The 25,305-nt window shown below is 41.1% G+C and overlaps 1 protein-coding gene across 1 annotated transcript in view; it reads right to left on the bottom strand.

Annotated features, from left to right (window-relative positions):
• Window positions 1-24,681, bottom strand: part of CRIM1 (cysteine rich transmembrane BMP regulator 1) — a 215,414-nt gene extending 190,733 nt beyond the window's left edge. The window contains exons 1-2 of the mRNA XM_026102661.2: window positions 23,896-24,681; window positions 7,886-8,059 (exon numbers count right to left, since the gene is read on the bottom strand). Coding sequence (XP_025958446.2) covers window positions 7,886-8,059; window positions 23,896-24,247 — 526 coding nt within the window. The 5' untranslated portion in view covers window positions 24,248-24,681. The remainder of the gene's footprint in view (window positions 1-7,885; window positions 8,060-23,895) is intronic.
• Between the last annotated feature and the right edge of the window lie 624 nt (window positions 24,682-25,305).

Below are 25,305 nucleotides of genomic sequence, written 5' to 3'. Positions count from 1 at the left end.
GTTTCTCCAGAAACCAACTGGGTTTCAGGATCTTGCTGAGACTCTAGGCTCCATCCACAGAGGAAAACAGGGTCAGTTCCTATGTAGCAGAAGCTACATACATTTACATAGAATTGAGGTATAGGAGGGAATGGAAATGTAAAGTTATAATGTCACTTACAACTGTAATTAATTTCTGTGATGCTAGCACTACTATTTTTTTTAACCAGCTGCTCAGTTTGGGGTTCTTTTCTTCAATCTTCCCTCCTAACAGTTTCTACAACAGTTTTTGCCTGCTAATACAAACAGCATTGTTCATAATTCAGTTAAGCTTAAAATTAAGTATCCATACGGCACATGAAAGTCAGTTTCTGTTTATAAGATGCCTTTCTGAAACTTCTGCAAACGTCTCTATTAGCTTGCAATTCCATGGCTCAGATGTTCCGCGTGTGACACTATCCTAAAAAATAGGACATGCCAAAAAAACTCAATACATTAGAAACAGATCATACTTCCTTGATCAAGGGACAGTTTTCTTGAGGGGCTAGAGTTGAGAACAAGCGACAAGTCCTGCAAATCTAACACTGTTCAGTTACGCTATGAAGTCAACCGCACTGCCAGATGTGCCACTTTTACAAGACACTCTACCAATTAGTGATAATAACTATTGTTCTCCCTTTTGGATTTTTGAAGATTTCTGTATTCAGATTTACATCAGTATTCCTAAGCTCTACTACTTCTACATGAAATAGTTTTTACTTTTGTATCTACGCCCATGACTAATACTCACACATTCAGAAAGCGTGAAAGCTATACTGCAATTTTTCCTCCAAATTTTAGGTTAAATTTTGTCTTCAAATGCATTTGCTTGGCTCTCATAAGCACATTCAAGGGTAAAATCTGGACCTTTGCCACAATCACATTCCTTATTGCAAATACATGCCAACCTTCAAAGTTCAGTTATTTGAACAAAAACATACATTAACTGTTATGAGAGAGGAGTGGAAAGTGTATCAGATTATGCACATTTGAAAGCATATTTCATTCCCCTCCCTGCCTGATAATTCAGCACAAATCTGGATTTATTCTGTTAAAGTTTTTCAACATGGCATCAGCCTTTAAGACCACACAAGTGAAATTTAACACAGTCAGACTTAACAACAACCAAACAAGTATTCAGAGTAAAATTACCTTCTCATATTTGCTGTTCCAAGACTGGTCTAACAGGTATTGCAACATTTGCCAGTATAAAGTTACTCAGTTAGATGCAAAAAATAATGGAATGCAATAAGTATGTTGCAATAAGCAGAGCCATCTTAATAGATACCAGCAACTTAAAAGGCATCTTCCTTTTCACTTATGAAGCACTGGAATATAAAAGGCTTGGAAAGGTGCAGATGAGCTGCGTAATTGAGAATCAACTGCTTTAAAATAAGAGTTTCAATAACTTAGTATCAGCAGCAGGTTTTACATCCAGAGATGCAAGTGAAGGGTGTTGGTTTACTGAAAAAGTTAATCACTTCTTCCATCAGAAGAATACCTAAATTTTATCATTCAGATATACTCCAAATAAAGACTGAATTTAGCTTTTATATGAGAGAGTTTGTGCCTTTGGTAGGGTATGAAGTGATACAGAAAGCTAATTGGTTTCTCTTAAGTGTACATTAACAGAATTTGAAAACAAAGGAACACCTTTGCTATGCCTGGTGGCACTTTTAATACTTTTTGCAGTACTTAGGAATACCTGTGCCTCTGTTTCACACCAGTATCTAATACTATCCAAATAAATACTGCTGTGGAATAAATATAAAGCAGCAGTCTAGCACATGAAAATTTCCTCTTCTTTGAGGCAATGTGCTGAAGAGACTGAAATCTTTAGGTTGGGTTGGATTTAAACAGTCCAACTAGTGAAACACTAGATGCCTCTGACTCACCACCTTTTTACCCCACTTTCCAGAGAGAACAGGAAATAGCTGTTCTAGCAGTGAAGGCTGTTCAAAGAGCTAATTATCCTTCCAAAGAATTGCTGCTTCATCAGATGAAGGAAAGCAGCAAGGCATGCCACCTAGACCATAGATCCTGAACTGTTCTCATGGAAGAAAAGCAACAAGCTCAACAGCATCCTTTAGTTCCTGTTCTTTAAAGCTCTTCTGGGCTATTTAAGCTGCTACCAGAGCCTAGCATAAAGAGAGAGAAAGAAAAGGATCCCAGAACTGGAACAGAGTCTTCGAAGCTATTGTGACTGGGTCATTTCAGATAAAGAGCCACTAGGAAGTCAACATACGTGCTAGGCAAGCTTTCAAGATAATTGGACTGGTACTACACATCATCAGATTTTTAATGCTATTACCTATCAAAGTTCTACAAAATTATGTTGAGGCAATAAAATGACTTCATCTTTCACATTTTTTCAGTCCTCAGTCTCTTTCACAAAATCTGAAAAACTGACTCTTCTGTACTGTCTACAGTTAATTCTTAGCAGCTTACTAAATTTCTGCCTGTTATTGTGGCTCAGCAGACAGATGGTATCTCATCAGTTTCAGCCTCTGTCTGCATTTTTGGTGGTCCACTCTGGAGGATCAAGTCCATCAGTTTCCTCAGCTTTGACCAAGCTGTCATCATTAGCAGCCTTGCAGAGAAACGCACATTCTAAGCTCACGAACACAGGATTTCCTGGACCATATCAGAGCAGGAACTCATCAAGACAATAACCAGCAGCAAAAGCATTAAAAAAAAAATAATAATCTACTATTATTTAGTTACATGATAGCTTTTCCAGACAGTTTCTCTCTAGCCCCAAATGTGCATGCACTTCCTCATAATAAGGTTCATGACCTCTACACAAACCATCACTGACACTCCATGTTGAGAAGCAGGCACTTCAAGCCTGGTAATGGGGTTTGGAGACCTCTATGGCATAAATGCACTTTCTGCTGCATGATACTGTCTATTCAAACAAGTCTTTGAACATTTGCAGTATGCCCACACTCACATTAGTTAGAAGTTAGCTACCAAGTTCAAAACCAATCCTTCCAACAGTATTCAAATCCTACTATTTCTCAGAAAAACAAGAGGGCTGAGAAGGGAGGGGGATGGGGCAGGGAGGGAAATAACCCTCTCCAATACCTGTATTATAGAGAACCTACATTTTCCTCTCAGTATTTTCCTGCAAATAAATGAACATCAGCAGCCCTACAGAAGTTACTTATATTTGAACAGACTCAGGCTGGCTCTCCTCATTAAAGACTACTCCAGTTCAGGACAGAGCAAGACTTCAGGGGACAATAAAGAACCTTTCTGGTCCTGTCAGTGACACCTAAGCAACATAAGGTTGGGACCTATGCATTCTGATTTTGAGAAGGAATGCCAGATTCACAAACCACATTGTCCAAGTGAGAACTTCAAATTAACTGGAGTGCAAAAAGAGCATGAACTAGGTAGGCAAAGAGCAAGTAAAGAAAGCAGGGAAAGATGAAGAGAGAAAGATATGAAGAGCCCAGGAAGGTAGACACAGAGGATAAAGAAAGATCATATGTGAAGCATTCAAGAAAACTTTGGGTTAGCGGAGTAAGCAAGCTAGAACTGACAGCAAGACCAGAAGGGAAGACCACACACAGGCTGAAAAGCTTAAGTAGAAGGCAAACTGTGTATATATGTGTATATATACATGTGTGTGTATGCATGCATGTATTTATATTTATATATATATACACACACACACACACACAATATTAAAAAAGAGAGACTAGAAATAATTTTTGAAAGGAAGAGTGCAAAAAGACAAAGGAAACTAAAGTACATGGAAAAGCCCAATTCTTTAGCATATATAAATGGTAGTCTAGGTTTTGGATCACTGTTTATTAGTTACCAGAAAATACATACAGAACAGATTCTACATCTGCAGACAAAAGGTTACCTTTCTGTCAGCCTCCACTCTACAAGCGGATAAGAGGTGGCAACTACAGCCAACTGCGTAAGTTAGCCCCAGCATTTTGTGTGCATGGGCCTATGTATACTTAGTATAGATGTAGTTTAACCAAACCCCTCCTTTTACAAGCACACACAACTCCTCCATTCATTTGAGTCAGAACAAGCTAACCAAAATCATCTAGCAAAACTGGCCTCTATGGTGCCCTTACCTCAATCGTTGAGGAAGCTGAAAGCAGAGTTCCCACAGTTAAATGAAGTGACATAGCCCAAGATAACTCAATTCTGCTACAGCTATGCAATCTTAACCAAGTTCCTTGAACCCAAATTTCTCTAGATGTCACTATGCTACTAATTCTCTAGGTTCCAACTTACTGAATCTTCCATAAAGTTCTAAAGATATTTCAGCTGTGTTTTTAGAACAGTACTAGCAAAAAATAAGGTTCACTTGATAGGACCTTTCCTTCCCAGATTATATCCAAAATTGTAAGAAAAAGCTATCCTAATGATTTTCCCTTCAGCAGGAGAGGGTCAAAAGTGTTACAGAAGTTCATGAATATGGGAATGCTATACACACATTAAAATGAACACCACCAAATTAAGTAAATAAAAGTGTTCCTTGCACTCAGACCAGCACAGAGGCACACATTACTGAACAATACAAGCCATTCTCGTTATTGTTTACTAAGTTTCCTGAACACTGGATGCCACCAAAACCATGTGGAAGTAGCTGCTTATACACAACACTTCTGTATGTTTTCTTCATGAACTGCAATTATGGCGTATCCCATCTTTTGGGTGCTCAGCTTAGGCCTTTCTAATCATACTGTGTATTTAAATATCCATATTAAGTGTGATGAAGGGAGGGAAACTAGACTTCAAATACGTGCTTTCAATTTTTGTGGCAGCAGATTCTATTATGTTATTTCAACATCTAAATGGCCATTTTAAAATTCTTATGCTGTTGTCTTTAGCAGGCAAGCCAAAAAGTGAAATATGAATCAGCAGCTCAGATTTCAAGAAAATTTGAATTTGACATCTTTAACAGATCTTATGAATCACCTCTTTTTACATGGCCCTGCAGTTTAAGGCTTAGCTTGCCTCAAAAAAAAAATGAAGAAAGTTTCCTCTATTTTAATGATCTCAAAGAGCTCTCTGGTTTCCTTAGTACCTAAGCCACATTTCAGTTGGACTTTCCAAGTAGCCAAATTCAACTTTTAGATTATCCATGAACTTTGGTAGCCTGAAATACTCAAACAGCAAATACTGCCCCAGACACACGTAAGCGGCTATCCCATTTTAACCAAGGGATTTAGCTTGCTTACTAAAAAAAAAAAGAATACAGCAAGCACAAGACAAATCAGAAACATTTTTATTCCTCTTTTGCATTAGCTTTTATTAGTTTAGGTACAGGATGAGGCATATTTTGTCACTTGAACATGAAACATTTAGTAATGCATTTAAAGAAAAAACCTCCATAAGCAGTTAGCATTCAATCCCTAATCCTAGCATAAGAAACCTGCTTGCATGATTCCCAGTTAATCCTTCCTTGTTGCACGTACTTGGAGAAAGAAGGGATAAGCATTTGCAGTTCAAAACACAGTAGGAAGATGTGACTAACAAGGTTGGTTAATTTCAGACATAAAAAAAAAGCAGCTATGCTGGGGGGAGGGGAGACACTTTTGTTTTCATTTTATTTATATATATTTTATATATAATTCCTCTTTCCCCCAGCTATGTAAAGTTTGAGTGCAAACACAATTTTAAAAAGTAGCTGAAAAAGCAAGTAACCATGCTTGAAGCAGTATTTTGACATGGTAAGAGCTAAGCTTAGAAAAAGATTCCAGTAGATTTTTCATGCAAAAAGGATTTAAAAAGCAAAAACAGAAAACTAAAATTGTAGATTTGCTTTGGATTTCAGTCATTATGAGAAGGTTAGCTGGAGTGTTAACATTTATACCTGTCAAACTTGGAGTCTTAGTGTTATTTCAACACAATCACAGGAGTTTTATTGTCCTGTTATTGGTATCAGTCAAATAATGGCTTCTGTACATATCTGGAAATATGGATAGATTTTATTTCAAACAGTTCTTAGTGGTAGGGTTGGTAGCCATGATGCTCTAAGGATGCAAATTCATATTCTTATGAATAAAAAGCTAGACTGTTACAGTACTAAAGTTACAACTGCCAGACTTCTGGTATTTAGGGGTGCTAGAGCATATATGCCAACTCTTGCTGCTTTCAAGCATCAACTATCCTTCCTATCTGTGAAGGAATAAAATCAACAGGTCCTAAACTCTTTTACTAGTGCACTATAGTTTTAGGCTTTGAAGGGAACAAAAACAACAGAACAACAACAAAAAAAACCAACAACCACCACCAAACCAAAAGACAACTGTACTTTGTTCAGTTAAATCATGTACTGTTGCTCTGTTATGATTACTTCACTTTTCCGAGATAAGAAACTTCAACGTTAAAGCCAGTAAGCCTTAATTTAGATGTATGATATTGTTACCTCATGGCTAAGCTTAGAATTTTATTTGTTTTAAAATGGAAATCTGGCTGAAACAAGAGGTTGCTGATAGCACGCTATTCAAAGAATCAACCTGCCTTATTTATGCCATTCCACAAACTAAACCCATTTCTTCTTGCAAGAAATGAAAAGGCATCTATAACAGATTTGCTTAGCAAAGAGATTTAAAAAATATGATGAACTGTAATGCCAATAGAAACTCTGCTAAACTACTGAAGAGCTAGTCACACATTCATAAAGAATAAAAAAAGGAATCAGTTGTATTCCAGGTTACTTAAGAACCCATGTATCCTACTGCCTACAACTACAGTAGTCAAACAAAAGGCCAACATCAGTTATACCTCTTCTCTGCCTGCAACTAAAAAAGCAAGGCATCTGTATCCCTTTAGCAACAGACATCACGACGGAGGAAAACGAACATGCTTCTGCCAGCTACATTATTCTTACAAGATGTCCTAGTTTAAAGTCTGTAGCTTGAAAAAATAACTTTTATTGTCTCAAGTAGGCTGTGACAGATGGCATCAGATCAAATCCAGTTAACTCAAAAGATAAGACGGTAACTTTAAATATGGTCAGTATCCTTAAATACATGTAGTTTTGCACACAATTTTAAACATTGGTTTAAAGTAGATTAAGTATGTTCACCCGCACTAATTATATTTTGCATGTTCCTGGACACTTTGGAAAATAAGAATTAATCACAGCATCATAAAAAGCTACTGAGATCAAGCCTTTGATGGTTGCTCAAAACAGTTCTGAAAGTATACCACGAGAATTTCATTACAACTGGATATACCTGAGCCAACTCATTTCAAGTTCAGCCATGAGCAATATAAACAATCAGACATCGTGTATGTGTGCAGGAGCATAAATATACATGGCCTAATATAAGCCGAAGCTAAAGAACAGGAAAACTGAAAAATACTAACATTAAAGTAATACTATGTCATGTAAATGCAAAGAAGGTATCAATTCATGCATTAACATAAGAAAACATACAAATATATCAAGTTCTTATACAGTTTTTCTGTACTCTTTTTCTATCCTTTTATTATTAAAATCCCCTGCATTTATCCACAGTTCAGTTAATTGCATCAACAGCTGATAAAGACCATTTTCCACACTGCTTTACAGCTAAAGATGCACAAAGGTAGCTAACACAGACTGTTCACTCACAGAATGGTTTTAGTCTTAAAATCTGCAGACATCAAGACACATTTAAGAAGCACAAAGTATCGGTTTCTTCCACCCTTAAGCCTAAAAGTTTTGAAGGCCAAGTTTACTAAAAGCATGTCTTCCTTAAATCATACATCTATCTTCTGAAAAGTACAAGGCTACAAGTATCTGAAACTACCTAAGTCATTACAAAATATTAACTTGATCCTAGGCTCTGATTAAATGCACAGAAAAGTTACAAATTGAAAATGACTGAAGACAACTGCTTACCTTCAATCCTTTTTAAGGCTGACAGGCAAGTATCTCGGCTTGGAAATTCAAACGGATTATTACAGGTCCGAATGGTGTCACATTCACATTTCCCATTAATTATGTTACAACCTGTTATAAGGTTTTCATTGCATGGTTCAAATCCGAGAAGCTGATCATCATCCCAGTTTTCATCTAAAATAAATAAATAAGTAAAAGTCACTACTGCAATTCTGTTATGGTGTGTAACTTCAGCTGCTTTGGAGTTGAACATGACTTATTTCAAATTCAGCATTCTGTGAAGCAGGAGATAATGGATTCACAAAAAATGGATTAATCTAAACTATGGGATTTGCCAAATACCATGTTTTGTAGCTGTCCTATTGCCCATTTTGCTATAGCTACTGGGTTACTGGCATTGTTTATTTCAATATGAATAGAAAATTATGATGTTTGGGGGAAAAAGCATAGCTGTACTACAAATGAGTGTTATTCTGACTGTAATAACTTTTGCAGATACTTGAAGTTATATTTATCATAAAGTGAGAATGCTGGGGAGAATCTGCAGCTGTTGTAGAAGTCAAAATTGAGTCAGAAAGAGGGCATATTTAAACCAGGTTAAAAATAAGTCACATAAAGCTTTATCTCTGCAGAGTGAATGCTATTTAAAAAACAAAAAACCTACAGGCCTTTGATTCTGTAATATAACCAAAAGTGAGCTTTCCAGGACACCTGCATTCCCACTATTGTTCCAGCAGAATTGCTCAGGCTCATCATGCTCCTTGCTATCGAGGGCAGGGGGCTAGGAGGGGGAAAATGTGTCTCTTTGCTCAGATAATTTTACTGCTTTTGAATCAACAGTCCAGAAAATGTGTACAGTTCTCATGTTCCCACTGTGTATGTTTCCAATTATTTTTCTTGTCAGAACAAGAACACATGCAACAAGATTTTTGACCCCCCAAAAATAAATACCGTCTATCTAGAGTTCTACTACAAGTTTCACAAAATGTTAGTTTCCTCAGACCAAGAGGATGTACAGTAATATCCAACTCACTCAGGAATTTAAGAGAGATGCACACTTTCTATGCAAGATCGTAAGAAAGTGAATCAGGCATTGGGTACTGTTCTCTATACAGCACTAGATCAGCTTCCAACCTGATCAGTCTACCAAATCAAGTACCATGAAATATCCACAGAAATACTTAACTGACTTCTACTAATGACAAAAGGAGCAACCCTGCATTTTCAATCTTTACATCTTTATATTCCACAGCTGCTTTCATTTTGGTTGCTAGTAGTTCATCCCAAGCTTCTATATTATCAACAAGCAAGTTTCCAATAATGAGCCTGTCAAGAAGAAACTTCAAAAAAGTTTAAACATCTGTTTAAAAAGAAAACAGTGACTGAAGTATATAGTCTACAAATATTCCCTACTTGCAAGATGCAGAACTTCTAATACTGAAATACAGAATTACCGGGGAGGGGGGGACAAAACCAGAAGCCTACAAGTACTGATGAGAGGATCCTTGAAGAACATGTAAGGAGCTACTCTATTTTAAGACAGACAAGGCCTCTACTTGCTCCTCCTGGGTGGGTGGGTTGTGCAGTAACAAGTGCCTCACACAGATGCCTGTGTTGCCATATTTCTATTCAGAATCCTTTAAATCTGAACTTCTGGTGCATAAAGAAGGCAGAGTCCCAGACACACTACACCCATGCAGTCAAGCACACAGGCACACCAACCAGGTCGGTCATTCATGGTTTACAGCTTTAAGGCAGAGTTACTTCTGAATTGCATACTGAATATCTGGAAATCCCACTAGCTGGATATATTGACCCAGGTAGTGCTAATGAGAATAGAAGCATTAATTCTTTTTATCTCTGCATTTAAGTATTGTTCAAAAAGACAACAGATCTCCATCTGACTCCTGTCCCAAAACAGTCCTATTGGTACACAGAAATGAAGAAAGATAGACTGAGAGATTAACAGGCTTCTTCAAGTAGTTTTTAGTCCAATAGATACTTCCTTCAAGCTATGATTTACAGGATATCAGAAGCCACACTACATTATGGGAGGACACAGCCAAATATGAACTGCTGCATCATCCAGTAGTCTGACACTGAATAGAAGTCTAAAAATTAACAGCAGAGGACAGTATATATACACTGAAGTCTAGGATAAGATGCCTTCCACTCACAGAAACGTGCAGAATGTATCAGTTAACCTGCAATTATTAGGTGGGGAGTAGGGGGAAGGGGGAACCACATGCCAGAAAAAGTAATTTACAATTAAATACTATATGTAACATAGAGAAGTGTCACATTAGTCTCTCACAGGTATTTTTCTCTCTGTGCTACCAATTATTTGTTTTTTTGTTAGAAGCAAGCAAAGTACCTTGCCTGCATATCATTAAATATCTCTCAGAGCAAGAACTATGTTGACAAAAGCACTGAATAAACAAATACGTCAATTTTAGACATGAAGCTGCCATGGGAACATCATGGCTTTTTTAGTCCATAAAAATAGCAAAGAAAGAGTAGTCATTAATCCCAGGAAGTAATTTCTGTCTTTCTCACACCCTTTTCTTTTTTTCCACCCCAATTAAACTATCATTCCTTACAGCTATTGTATCAATAAACTCTCAACAGAAGCATAGAGATTCCTGAACAGAAACCGTTAAAATTCTTCTAAGAGAAGATAAGATGCAGCTCCAGTGGTATTTGGGAAACTTTTTATTTGTGAAAGGGGCATATATGCACAGGGAGAAAATCATGAGAATTTTGAGAATAATAATACGTCCCACTTTTGAGGAGTCAGAATACTGTATTTGACAAATCTTCACAATAATCTACATAACCAAAAGAACAGAAGGGGCTATAGCTAGTTATAACTTAAGATTAAAAGTGTTTCAAATTCTCTAACCACAGGGACCATGGCTTGATCCAGATCAGTCTATCTTAAAGTCTTCAGGAAACAACTTCATGTCTGTTTGTGGAATTTTTTCCATGTTTCTGATATATGCGGGTGAAGGACTATATCCCATGTAAAAATCAGGAGCTTTACCTTCTCCCAAACTAAGATTTGAAGAAGTATGCAACCAGCATCACAGCTGGCTGCTGAACCTGTTACACAGTGCATCCCAGCCCAGGGCTCCTACAGCTCCTTACTCCCATCAGGCTCCTGAAATCAACTGTTACATGCAGACAGATGGGTACGCAGACTGCGATGACAGTAAACTTTTGCTTTTCCAGCACACCAGTTGATATCATTTGGGAATTCTGCCTTGTGGTATTTCAGCAGTAACTCTTATCAAGGCTGACAGAGGGATCAGCAGAAGCTCTGAGCAGCACAGCCCCTCTTGCACAAGAGCTGTCTATTAACCACAGATAAGTAGGATCCCACCTGCCTTTGGACATAGAGCCATCCCTTACTCAAGGCAGAATACCTCCATACACACCTAGTACATACCGTAGCACTATCCGCAGCACCACCTGGTCTCTGGTACGGGTTGGAGTTAAATACCTCATCTGCCACCCCTCGAGAGTTTTCATACGGGAGCAGAAAAGGAGGCACACAGAAAGCACAAAGCCCAATACTACATTTTACTTCAAATATTACACCTCTCAAAAATGGCTCAGTAGCTGTAGAGAGAAGAGAAATCCTTCAAAAACACTTACAGACTACACATGTCTAGTGTGTTGAATCCTGAATGTTACTGAGAATCTTGAATGTTACTGGAATTCAATTCTTGACCCTTACTGAGAACGAATACCAAAGAGTCATGTTCAGATAAGAAGAGTGCAAACCCAGATCTCATTTGGGCATCTTTTACCAGACTGCCTTTCACACAGTCTCATTTGACAAAAATAAATAAGTAAATAAAAAATAAATTCATCAGCAAAGAACCAGATGTGTGTAACAAGATAAGAGCTTATTTTCATTTAGTAAGCCAATGTCAAGTCTAGAGAGATCCTTCATGCAGACTGAAGATGCCTTTTTCTAGCCAATTTTATGCTTTCATGAACAGAAGTTAAACAAGAGCTCCTTTAGCAGGACCTTTACTACAGTAAACCCTCGGAAGTCACATCAGTATAGACAGAAAAGAGTTATTTGGAATGAAAGGTGGTGCAGCCACATAAAAGCACTTTTGTGACCTAAAAGGGACAAATTTCATGTCTCATTTCTATTCCAAACTTTACTTGAGGCAAAAAGCATTTAGTGTACAGTTTGATGCAGTTAAATAATGGTCCAGCACAGCATACATGTTCTTTGTCATGAAGCTATAGCTCAGAAATATTTCAACAGATATGGAAACACATGTTGACAGAGCCTCACCTCTACACACCATGTACTTACCCTCTATTACGCCAATACCCTCTATTATGCTATCATGCCCTTGGAGTGTTCCAAAACAAGGCTTTTATACATCAGTAATTCTGAAATCTGGGAGAGTTCATGAACAATCCCAGAATACAGCACAAATAAGTTTTCTTGCATGCCCTGTTTAATTTCCTCTATGACTTCCTTTTCAGGAAAGAGTTTATATCATCCAGACTTGTGAAAGGTATGCATGAAAAAGAAGATACAGCCATTAGTGAATGCTTTACTTCTCCATTTGGTTTAAGTCTTCAGCAAGGATGACTAAACATCACAGAGCATCCCAAACCTCAGTATGTGCATCCAATCCACTAGCTGCTTTCTAGGGGACACACACACACACACACACACACACACACACACACACTCTCAAATTAAAGAAAACACACCATCAAGCAAGTGTTTAACATTTTTGAGCTTTTAGAAACCACACAGCTCAAAAGCGGCCCAACAAAAGTAAATGGCTGGTTTTCATCCAGACTGATCTTTGTTTAGTTGCAACTTCCACCATCTATCTCATTGTGCTGGCATGATCAGGTAGGGGCAAAGAGGAAAGGACCACGCTTTCTAGCAGCCCTGAGTTTGTGTTGAATAGTTGTCACATAGCCAACTGATTACCTTTTCGTACACACTCCAAGAATTAGTTCACAAGTCTCAAAAAGTCTGGTAACTACAGCTTGAAAGCCACTCTTTCAAGTCCTTTCCCTCTAAGTTCCTCACTCTTTCCAACTCATTCAGGTAAGTTCCCTTTTCAGAGGATAAACTCAGGCCAACAATTTACTCAGACCAAGAGAGTTAGTCTTGGACATCACACTCTTCTGAATTCTTGTTAAGTATGCTTTCATACTAAAAGGAAGGTGGGGGCAAACCCATCATATTAACTCCGAAGTCTTTTCATTTTCTTCCATTTTTCATATAATCACTTGCTTTCTGCAAAGGAAAGGTTTCAGCTTTCAAGTAACTCAGGCTCAGCTTGGGGTTGCTGAACTCCAAAGTCCTGCCTTAGCATGCTTCTAAGGCAGGGAGGAGGATTAAGGCATTAACAAATTGAATAAGAGGTCCTTAAACAACAGTTCCAGTCTGAGAAATAGTCACAGTTTGAGAAATATGCCTTTAGGGTTCAACAAGTAGCATTCCACAACTACTTCTATGCTAAATCCTACACACAGGCAGTCACAACACAGCACCACAGATCTGTACCAGGTATGATATTCATGATTGAGGCAGGTCTGCCTTCTTCACCTGAAGTCAGAGCCTGCACTGTGCTATAGCTGTTTGCAGGATGCAGATTTACACATAAGTGTGCATAAATATGCTGTAACCTGATTTTTTGCAGGACAGCAACTCCCAGTCCTAATGTCTCCAAACACCACATGAATGCAGCAATTGGAGTTTGACAAATTGGGCGTGTAGTCAGAGAAGGAGATACAGGTACATGGCTTACACCTTGGTTTGGATAGAGCTAGAAGATTCAGGAGGAAGACCATGGAGAGAGAAAAACAAAACAAATACACACTTGATAAAGTTATTCTAATTATAAGACCATGAAGTTCAAGTATCTCAGCCCTAAAAGCCAGTATCGGCATTACACTACTCCAAGAGTCAGAAACGTCTGTTTCCAGGAAAGTGAGCGACTAGTAGCAACCACCTTGGAGCGTTATGGTGCACCTTAAAGGTGCACTGTAGCTTACTACAGTTCATTCACCATCCCCATCACGGAAAGGATCATCTAAAAACTGGTGCACTGAAAAGTACAAGGAAAGACTTTAAGAAACTCCTTCCTCACTCTCTTAATTTTTTGCTTTCCTTTCCCTCCTGCAAATTTTCAGGTACTTCTGCACTACCCCCACCCCAAGAATCTTCTCTTCCATGCCCCAACCCTTCTCTTCCCTTCTGGGCACATAATGGATGTCAGCTATTGTTTGGCTGTCAATATACCATTCTCCTTCATTGTTTATACAGACAATGCAGCATCTCAAACCAGCAAACATATTGGAATAGTCACTAAAATATCACAGTTGAAGACTAATATCAAGCACTGCATCCACAACAATACAGCTTAAATTACAGTCATTTAAGGGGGAGGGGGAAGCAACATAACTTGAGCGAATTGAGCGAGCTCTCATAATTCAAATTTAACTGTAGTATATTACTCAAACTCCTTCCACCTTTTCAAAGAATGGCAGGCAGGCTCTTAAGACATTGAAAGAGTGAAAAAAAAAAGCCATCAAATATGTTGCCAGTCTGAAATTGAAACAGACTTTAAATTACATCTTACAGACTTCTTGCATCCTTTTAAATCCTGCATTTGAAAAGGACAGGGAAATGGATTTCACAGTGCTACAGAAGTGATCCTTATTCTGAGACTCTTACTGTCCTCTGGAAAGGGAGGGGGAACCTTTCAAAAGCTTCCCTGTCAAATCAGAACCAAGTTCTGAGCCACTGTCACTCTAAGGCAGCATTAAATGGTTTTACACAAAAGTATTTTGGCATTCGTTAAGATGGTATGAGACTCTGACAGCATTCTACAGACTTTCTAAAATAAAAAAAAAATAAAATAAAAAAGGAAATACTTCTTGCCAATAGGCTTTGGCTTCTCTTTGAAAAGGAAAAGAGAACGATGGAAAGGAAATTCATGTTTTGGAGAAGCTGAACAATAGAAATGACTAATCACCACTAAAGAATGCTTGAAACCCAGCCCCAGACCTTGAAAAGCAACAGAAGGAAGGGCTAGCCTTGAAATGAATTTGTGCTTATGTATTGGTTGCAGTCATCTCCCAGCTTATTCCTCCAATGAAGTCGAGACCAGAGCCTGCAGAAAGTTTTACGGCGAGAGACACAGCTAGCAGTTTTATGACAAGGCAGTTTTTCCACCTTAGAAGGGTCTACTTTTCAGGATCAAATTGGGAAAGCATGTTAGTACAAAAGGGCTTTCGAGGCTTCTGATGAAGTTTCTGGTCAAAACTAGAAAGATAAGTTGTAGCATAATATTAGGTAGTTATTGAACATCACAGAGGGAAGGCTTGTCCTAAATTTGAGTACCTGCTCTACCCTCTTCAAATCAGAACTTGCATCTCAGGTGAACAGCTCCCCAATACAGTGATAAGTTTTTCACAGCAGCAGCTCTGCTTTTGTCTCAGGGCAGTTCTTTCATACCAAAGAACGCAAAAAAATATTTGAGCAGAACAGTTTTCTGCTCAATTATGAGATGCTCTCCACAGAAGCCATGAGAAAAGCAGGGAGATAAACAGAACCTTAAGTAAAACATGTAACTTGTCTGACTCCTACAAGTTTTCCCTCACCCTTGTTTCTCTTTTATTAGGAATCTCCCCCAAAACGGAATGGTATTTCCCATAGCCTTCTGCCCCAAACATAGTCTGAAACAGTAAGAATGGAGGTTTTGAAATCTGACCCTCTGCACATTTAAGCATTTAAAGTTTTGCAAAAGACTAGCAAACAAGTTATTCTAATTTTATGACTTAGAACCACATCTTGTTTGTAAATAGTTGACTGAAAATCTTACACAGCATACCAGGTGGTCAGAGAGCGCCTCTGCCAGTACTCCATTCATTAAAAAGTTTATGGACAGCAGTGTTTCAGCTGCCCTGGAAGTTTTTTTTGTCTACTTCTAGAAAACTTATTTTAAAAGTTGCTAAAGCCTCAGGAAAGGGCCAAATGCTCCCAGCCATTTTCCAAAGTAGGCTAGAAGTCCAATTTTTTTTTTTTTTTTTTTTTTTTTTTTTTTTTAAAAAGAAGTTGCATGCTGTACCCATACACTTCAAAAGCCTGCATGTGCAGCTATGTGCATCAGCTTCTCTGCAAACAGGTAGCTGACTGGCAGTTTGCTAGAACACTTTTCAGAAGTAAAGCGGATGAAGCCTTAGACAAATTCTGGAACATTACTGTGAGTAAATAAGCCTGTACTCAAAGTAATCCACACTTAAAAAGAAAGTTTACATTCTAGACCTTTTGTCATTTTTACCTCGAATTACTCATATAGTATCACTGAATGCCAAAACTACAGGATGTTTCACAGGAATTACAAAAATCAGAAACTTGCATCCAAGTACTCAGTCACACAAGACTACAAGAACAACTTCCACATACCATATACATGACAAAGTTGCGAGGTTTAGCCCCATGGTTTGATAATACCTCCCCTGAAAGGCAAGCAGAACTACACGTAGAATTAGCTGCAAGATGGGAGGGTTGGGCTTGGGCAGGGAGGCGGATTTTTTTTTTTTTTTTTAAATCAACTTGAGGTAGACATCATCTAGGCTAGCATCTTTCCATTATCAAAGCAGCACATTTTACATTATCACATGTAATACCATTACCCGGATGACCCCTGCTTTTTAGCAGAAGCCTATTGGTGAAGATTCAGCCTTTCTGAAAAAAAATCTGAACAGAGCACAGTATCTTCTGTAGCAAAACGTGTAAGTTTGTTTTAAGGACAAGTGACCCAACAGAATGGACTCTTGGATTCAGAAAGATTACACTCATTAGAATTTTTAATAATAATAATGAAAAGCATTATTACCATCAAGGTAGCTAGTTATGCAAGAAATGAGGATGGTAGCATCTCTGTGATCCAGTGCTTTTCTTCCTATCCCCACGCCACACACTCCCATTTTATTTTCTTACTGTAAGATTTACACATTCACAACCCAAGAAGGATTAAGATGATTTACAGATTCAGAAATAAAGTATTCAGCATATTCAGTAAAAGCTTCTGGAGACTGAATACTAGCTATGGTAAAGGTGTGAACTGTTTCCATTCATCTTAATATATTACTGTGGGCTTTTATCATCTAAACATGGCACAAGCAGTCTATTTAGGTAACTGCCTCAGGGAACATCTTTTAATTCACCTGCTCATGTGCATTTAATTGAAGTGGTCTTTATACAGAATTAACATCATAGCTTACAGTGGTAAGTTTCTCCATACAGATAAGTTTTGTAAGTCAGTATTAGCCATTTTCAAAGGCATATACATATATACATACACCAAAAGGCAGAGTTAAAACATAATATTGTCAAACTATGCAACTGGTGTCACATGATATCTTGGTCAAAACTTTGAGTTCACCATTGTCATGTTTTACTTTATTTGTGGGTTAAATGCACTCAAATGAAAGTAATTTACAAGTCACAATATATATATAATATGTCACTTTTACAAAGTGTATCATCAGTTGAAACAGAAATACTTGGTCTTTTTGCAAGAAGGATAAACTTTATTCTTTAAGAATCCTCAGGAAAAGAGGGAAGACACAAAGGAGAGGAAGAGGAAAAGGAGGACATTCTTTAATCATATTAATGCATTAATTATTGCATAACATCACTGTCATTCAAATGACATTTTGGTTGATTAAACAAAGTATTATGCATAAAGTTAAATTATGCAAGTACTCTTGAATCAGCTAGAGGGTATTTAAAGCAGCAGACATACGCAGGGGTGCAGAAATTACACAAGTAACCATTTTACTAGTTCTAGGCAAACTATCTACCAAGTCTGAAGGCAGTTAAAAACAAACAAAAACACTTTTACATGTAGCAAGATTTTTAGGAAGTTCAAGTAACAGCTATTTTCTATAGGCAAAATTTTCACAGCAGCAGAGGATGCCTGATGCATGGTCAAGTCAAATGAAATAGATTAAAAACAAAACAAAAAAGTAGCACTGGAACACATTTCTCAAAGGGGGAGAATACCACAAAAGCACAGTCTTGCCATACGCAAGTTAACAAATTTAGTCATCAGCCTACTCACAGCATCATTTTAGTTTAAAACTAACTGTATTTGTCTACAACAGCAAAAACCTGCCAAATCTTGCATCATTATCCCTCCTCATACCTTTTGAACTTTTCAATTTCATTTTTGTTGAAATATTGGAGCCAAACAAGTGATGTTTAAAGTCAAAATGTGATGCCCAAAAGGAGGAAACCATTTCCCAAACAGCAAATACCTGATCTAATTCACATTCCATGCCATTCTCCTTGAATTTATACTTGTTGCCTGAGGTTGACTGAAACTTCAACACCGACATATGACAGGGTAGAGAAGGCTTATGAACTGTCCAGCCTGCACTTAAGAACTCAGCTATGTGCCAGCATAAGGGTGCCTTTTTTTTTTTTTTTTTTTTGGGGGGGGGGGGGTTATATATGGTTAAGACTAGCAGGTCAGAAGCTGAACATGCATTCTCAAAGAATTACTCTTCAGTCCAGTTCCAGGATTCGTCTCATGTCAAATGTGAGTTACTAATAGACTGCATTGCATATGAGTTTGAAACCTATTCATTTGGCTGGGGGGGGGGGGGGGGAGGATAAAAAGTTCTTTTTTCTTCTTCTTTCCCCCACCCCTTTTCTTTTTTGCCCCCAGAGTCTGGATTGCTGACAGCCTTTGAACCACATATTTTGACTGTCTTCATACCAACAGTCATTTGGTGCGCCATTTCATGCTGATTAAGTCCCAAACTAGATCCTCAATTTTAACACTTGATGTTAATGAAAGGAGTCCTCCCTACACACTTGGGCATTAAAATTATTTGGGTAATATTTCAAGCCATTCACTACATAACAGAGTAACAAAAAAGGTAATTTGGGCAACACTATTCCAGTCAATTAGATTTAAGCATCACAAGCAACTTTTAAGTTACTTGAGCTTCAGTAACTTGTACTCAAAGCAAAACACTACTCATCTTTAGGGGTCTGGCCTGTATGACAGGCAAGAGAGCCATGTGTATCATACAGAATATTGGAGACAAAGCATTATGGTCTGGACTATGGATCCACTTGCCCACTAGATACAGAGTACAGGACTGTAAAAGATATCCCCAAGAACCCTAGCTTACTATAAGCACTGCTTGTGGTAAAAATATAAGCAAATCTTTACGCAAGTTGCTCTCACTTTAGAACAGCAGAAGAGAATGTCATTAGTGCATGTGAAGCCAATGCCCTAACAAAGTGAGCTTAGCTCTTGTGAAAAAAATTGAAAAAAAGTTTTCACAATTTCATTTCTTCTCATCAGCTTCAGTCTCACTGCATTTTGATTAAGTACAGTACCCTGTGCCCTTACATATCCTACCATATGACAGATTTCTAAGGAGGAAAGTAGAGTCTATAGTAAGCCTAAATTGCATGGTGTGGAAGGGAGGAAAGCCACAAAACAACAACAAAATCACACCCAAATATACACACCCACAGCCGCCCACACCAAGCTCTCCCTGCTTCTCCCAACAGGGACTCAGACAACAGTGCTCCAACTCTCAAAAAGCTGCAGTTATCCAAGACAGACCAGGACTAGCCATATCATGGCAAGTTTCTACAGTCTCCTCAGGTGATACAACCTGTTGATGTTTCCCAATACTTGCCCTAAATAACTCTGCTCTAGCATCCTTCTCATGGTCCCAAGGTTCAGAAGACATGCACTAAGCAGACAGGTCTCAAATTACCTAGAGTAGGGGGAAAAAAAAAGAATATAGGAATAACTGCTAAGAAAAGCTTTGTTGGATTAAACTCATTAGCCTGAAGGGTTTAATGAATAGAGTTTCACAGGAACCTCAACCAAACTCTACTAGGCATAAAGGGTGGGGGGGGGTGGGGGGGGGAACTACATGCTACTGGTAAGCTACTAGAGCAGAAGCAACATCCTTTTTCAATGGCTATCTTAAGAATATGCTTCCATGAGTTAGCCTTTAAGGAACCTAAGGACAATGTGTAATACAAAGTATATCACAGACACTTAAGCTATGATTCTATCATCACATTTAAAAAAAAAGGCAATTTTACCTCATTTTCACTTATTTAATGTTACTCTTTTACAACAGTTTGGCAAAACAATTGAGGTCTTTTCACGCAAGAGCACCAGAACTTGAGGAAGTGTCAAAACAGACAAGAAAGTCTTCATTACAAGAAATGCCCTGACAGAGAAACCCAGCTTCCTCAGCTTAGCTTTTCCAAGGCTTTGCCATTGCCCAGAAAGCAGGAGCTCTGTATAGCCAAACACAATAGCAGCCAGGGCTCATGAGCTCTGGAGATCTCTATGCTAATCAGGAGGTGGTTCTGAGGTGGTTCTCAGACTAAGTTCAAAGACAGAGCAAGGGCAGTCTTTGCTTTGAGCTTTCAAGTTTCTCAGTTCAAAGATAGTCTTGGGGACTGGATGCCTGCTCTAGTTGTAGGTACCTTTACAGAGAATTTGTTGGATTAAGTTAAGTCAACAGAAGTTGGAGATGTTCAAAAAAAAAAAAAAAAAAAAATCTCAAGATCGCCCTTCAGAAAAATTACCCACTCATGCCTGAGGTGGCTGACTTAAGAATTGCTCTTCACCAAGAATACAACTCCGCAGCTACATTCAAAAAGAACATTTTACATACAATGGCAAAATGCCACAAATTGAGTCTTAAAACCGCATAAAGACCCAAATAGTTGAAGTGATAAGACGGATGAGGATTTTCTCCAGTTTTAGAAGAATGAAGAACCTAGAATTAGTACCAAGTACCAATAAAAGACAGTTTTACAAAGAATCCATTCTAGTTTCAGAGAGAACAGCTACCACTGACAGATTCCACAAATTTCTACTTCAGGTGTCACAGAGTTCTGCTATGATGAGTGTGTTAGTATTATCATTTGAAACATCAATACCAAGATAACAGACAACTATTTTTACCTGCTGTAGTTACAGCTCTTAAAATAAATAAGGTTTTCCATAGCAAAGTACATGTTGATGCACTGAGCTAAGACACTTGCCGAAGCTTCAAAAAAGAAAAAAAAGAAAAAAAAAAAGAAAGAAAAAGGTTATAACTGTAGCCAGTAGGGGTCATTTCAGTGTAAAAAATTGCAGTGAAAGAAGAGGCTGGAGACAGAAGAGAGAGTAAAAACATCAATTTCTATTCACGCAGTTCTGTAAGACACTTCCATTTCCTCCTTCCTCATGTAAAAAATTGCAGTGAAAGAAGAGGCTGGAGACAGAAGAGAGAGTAAAAACATCAATTTCTATTCACGCAGTTCTGTAAGACACTTCCATTTCCTCCTTCCTCAAGAAGTGGGGCAGGAAAGAGTTTTCACTCCCAAGTAACACAGGATTAAAAGAGAAGAAAAAAGTCCTTATTCTGCTAACAGATGAAAGAAACACATTTAGTACCACCGATACTAAACTAGTGATATACAAGGTCCATTTCACATGCGCCTGTAAACTACACAACTCTTTAGGTCACATTAAAATAACAATTAAAAAAAAAAAAAAAAAGGCTTATCAGCCTTAGTGACCTGAGGTGCTACATTAAATCCTCTTTATTCTTGCTTCCTCCCTCATGCACAACATACACTATAAAGAACAATACTGTTTCACATTATTATTGTTGCTTAGTATGAGGCAGTTTCCTGACAATTTAGTAATAGATACCCCAGTAACATTTATTAGGCTGACAGTTCGGCTCAATTGCTTCTTTCATTTAAGAGAAAGAAAATTAAATAGATAAGTTATCTCCCCGACTATTACTATAGGGACAGCTGGAACTAGTTTCTAACCACAACAGTAATTGAAATGCAATCTTGCCAACAAATGCTTCGTACTATTTTCAACAGTATATGGGACGTTATGAGTTGAACTACAGCAACGTACAGATTGCATCACTTCAAAGGAATGAAATGCTCCTAAACTGCCAGAGACGTCCGTTCTATGATACAGTAAGGGAGTTGGAACATCAAGACATTTAATGACTGCAGGCTTTTAGTTCCTTTAATAAAAAAGGAATGTAAAAAGGCAGTTTAAGTTATGCTTTTACTTAAAACATATGCAAGAAAAACTTATCCAAAGCTAGGTAGGATTTCTGAAATACCTTTTTTCTTAAACAAAAAAGTACAAGTAGAGAACTTCACTATACCTGTAGAGAACAGACCATGGCAATGTACACATTCAGCAACACGGAGTCAACCAAGCCTTTGGAAGTAGTTTAGGACCATTTTTAATTCATTAGAAACACAGGGTCTGATCCTAAGGCTGCTCGTACCCAAACAACTGTAGCAGAGCTGATGATATTTGTTCTGGTATACACAGAATACACTGGCCTGTCATTTATAGTTATGCTGTGGTTTGCAATTTACTTGTGAACAGAGTGAGTGGAGTTCTAAACTAGTAATCACTGCCAGAATAAAAGTCAGCTGTCCACTAAAAAAAAAAAAAAAAAAAAAAAAGAGAAACTGTTTTTAGTTCTCTCAAAACTGTATCATTTTTAATACAAGTTTTTGGACAGATGCTGCCTCAACAGCTTTTTGGACTTTCTACTGCCCTCTACCTGCCAAGAGGCGAAGCCTTGCTCTTACTTTCCAGAATTGTCGAAGCTCGCACTCATAAGTTTCACATACATTTTATACATATTCCAAACTACCGGTTATTTGTAATCTCTTTACAGCGCCATGTTTTCCCTTTACTTAGGGAAGGGGAACTGGAGGGAAAAGAGAAGACAAGAGAGACTAAAAGATTTCTCTTTAGTTATTTCTTATTTTTTATATATATATAAACACTTAAGAACTCCGAAAGCTACAATACTCGAAGGAGGGGAAAAAAAACCAACACCAAGAACTACTCCTGCATTTCGTACTAACTCATCACCTCCCGAGAAGCAGGCAGGAAGCAGCAACGACTTTGAGAAGAGCCCTGCCATAGGGATTCCTTCCTCCCCCTTGACGCATGAGCAGGGAAAAGACATGTCTTATGGTATTATCAGATATGTGCGGGCGGACAGGCAGGGAGATATTATGTGACAGGAACAGGAAGGAAAACTTTACAACAGATGATCAGGCTTTGTGTTTCCTTACAGAGGAGGAATCCGGAACAGACATCATGTGTGTACTACTGACCTCCGCTGATTTCCATCTGGCAAACTGCTCTCGAGTCCTCTCATAGCAAGAAGTTTTGCTAGGGTATCAGCAGCTGACCGACTTGACATAAGTTGTTAACAAGCCAGTGGGTCATTAACACGCCAGTGGGTCATTAACAAAAGTGCGCAGGAAACTGGAAGAGCCTTACGTTACTTTAGGCTACCAAAATTAAGGTTAATACTTTTAAATACGCAGCTTCTTGGGCAGAAAGACTTGAAAACCACGCTTGTGGTCCTCTATGGCTACGGAGGAGGAAAACAGAGGACCACGCTGCACCGCAGCCGGGCTAAGGCAGCGCCTGCCCTGCCCTGCCCTGCCGGGTGCCACAGGCGCAAGGAGCGCAGGTCGCGCAGCGGGCGGGAGCGGTGGCGACGCACGGCTGCAAGGACAGAAAGCCTGATGCCCAGCGCGCCAGAAAGAGCAGACTGCCCCCTCCCAAAGGGCTGCAGACAGAGCCGCGAGTTTAGCCTGCTCCCCCCTCCCCCCAGCGAGACTGAGGCGGGGAAACCCCCTTTTAAACATCAGCGCCGGGAAGCGCCTTCCCCACCACGGGGAGGGAGGGAGGCTCCAGCGACCCTCCCCGCTGCGGGGACCCCGGGCAGGGACCGGGACCCGCCCGGGCACGTCCCTGGCGCGAAGGCGGGGCGGGAGCCGCCGCGGGGACCCCCCGCCCCGTTGCGCGCCCGCGGGACCCGCGCAGCCGCCGCCCCTCCAGCCCCCCCCCGGCGGAGGGCCAGGGCCGCCCGCCCGGGGCGGCGCGGAGGCCGCCGCTCACCTTCGCAGACGCCCACTTCGTACTCGGTGATGGAGTCGCCGTTGAGCGGCGGGCGGATGACACAGCGCAGCCCCCGGTCGCAGGCGCCGTGCAGCCCGTAGACGCCCCCGCAGCTCTCGTTGCGCTGCCGCGCGCACATGAAGCAGCAGCCGCAGATGCCCAGCACGATGCTGCCGGGGCAGCTCTTGGGCTCCTCGCACTTGGACTCGTCGCAAGGCAGGCAGACGAGCGCCCGCGTCCCCGACTCGCCCAGCAACAGCGCCAGCAGCACCAGCCACCCCGCCGCCGCCAGGTGCCAGCCGCCGCCTCCGCCCGGGCGCCTCCTCCCCGCCGAGACCGCTGCCAGGTACATCCCGGCCGCCGCAGCCCGGCCTGGGCCGGGGCGAGCCTCGCGGAAACCCCGCGCCGGGTGGCGGCTCCGGGCGCGCCGCGAGAACCCGCTGCGCGGCGGCTCCTTCCCGCCGCCCCCGCCTCCGGCCCCCCGAGGAAAGTTTCCTCTCTCGGCGGCGGCCGCTTCAGCCAAACTTCTGCTCCAGGCGGCGGCGGCTCCGCCCGCTGCCCCCTCCAGGAAGCGGCGCCCCTCAGTCCGTCCCGCGCCTGCCGGCTGGCGACCCCCGCGGCCCCGTGCGCGCCGGCGGCGCGGCGCCCCGCGCGAGCGGCTCCGAGCCCTGGGTGCGGCGGTGGCCGTCTGCGCCCCGGTCGCTGCCCGAGTCCCGACTCGCCTCCTGCCTGCGACTCTCCTCGCTCCGAGTGCGCCCTCTGCCCTTCCCCCATTGGGCGGTGACCGCCCTCGCCCCGCCCCGGCGGCCCGCTCGCGCCTCCTCATTGACTCCCACCGAGGCTCGCCCCGCCCGCTCCCCCCCCCCCCCCCCCCCCCCCCCCCCCCGCAGCCCCAGATCTGGGGAGAGACGCAGCAGAGGCGAGGAGCAGCCTGGGCCCCACGGCGGCAGCGGCGGCGGCTACCGCCTCCCCCGCCCCTCCCCCGCCTGGGGCTCCAAGCACGGAGCGCAGCGAGGCGGGTGCGCCAGACCCCGGGGCCGGGCCGGCCGCTGCGCCAGAGGCGGCCGGGGGGGATCCCTGCCTCCGGGGGATACTGGCGGTGGAGAGAGCAGCCGCAACAGGACGGCGATGGCGGAGCCGCGAAAGGGGGGCTCGCGTCCGCGGCCACGGCAGCGGGAGCCTCCGCCTCCCCCCAAGGGGACACGGGGATTCGGGACGGGAGAGGCTCGGCGCCCTCCCAGCCCTTCGCGACGCAGCTCTCCTCCCCGTCCTGTCCTGTCCTGTCCCCGCGGCCAGGCCCCGACTCCCGCAGCGTCGGGGTGAAGGTGGCCCGCGGGTGCGGAGTCCTGGCAGCGCCCGCTCCCGGCGCGCGGCGGGCGGGGTCCCGCGCTGCAGCCCGTAACGGCCGCT

The sequence above is a fragment of the Dromaius novaehollandiae genome, chromosome 3 (assembly GCF_036370855.1).
Source record: "Dromaius novaehollandiae isolate bDroNov1 chromosome 3, bDroNov1.hap1, whole genome shotgun sequence".
Classification (NCBI taxonomy): Eukaryota; Metazoa; Chordata; class Aves; order Casuariiformes; family Dromaiidae; genus Dromaius; species Dromaius novaehollandiae.
Note: the sequence above shows the minus strand (reverse complement) of the source record. Positions and strands in the feature narration are given on the sequence as shown.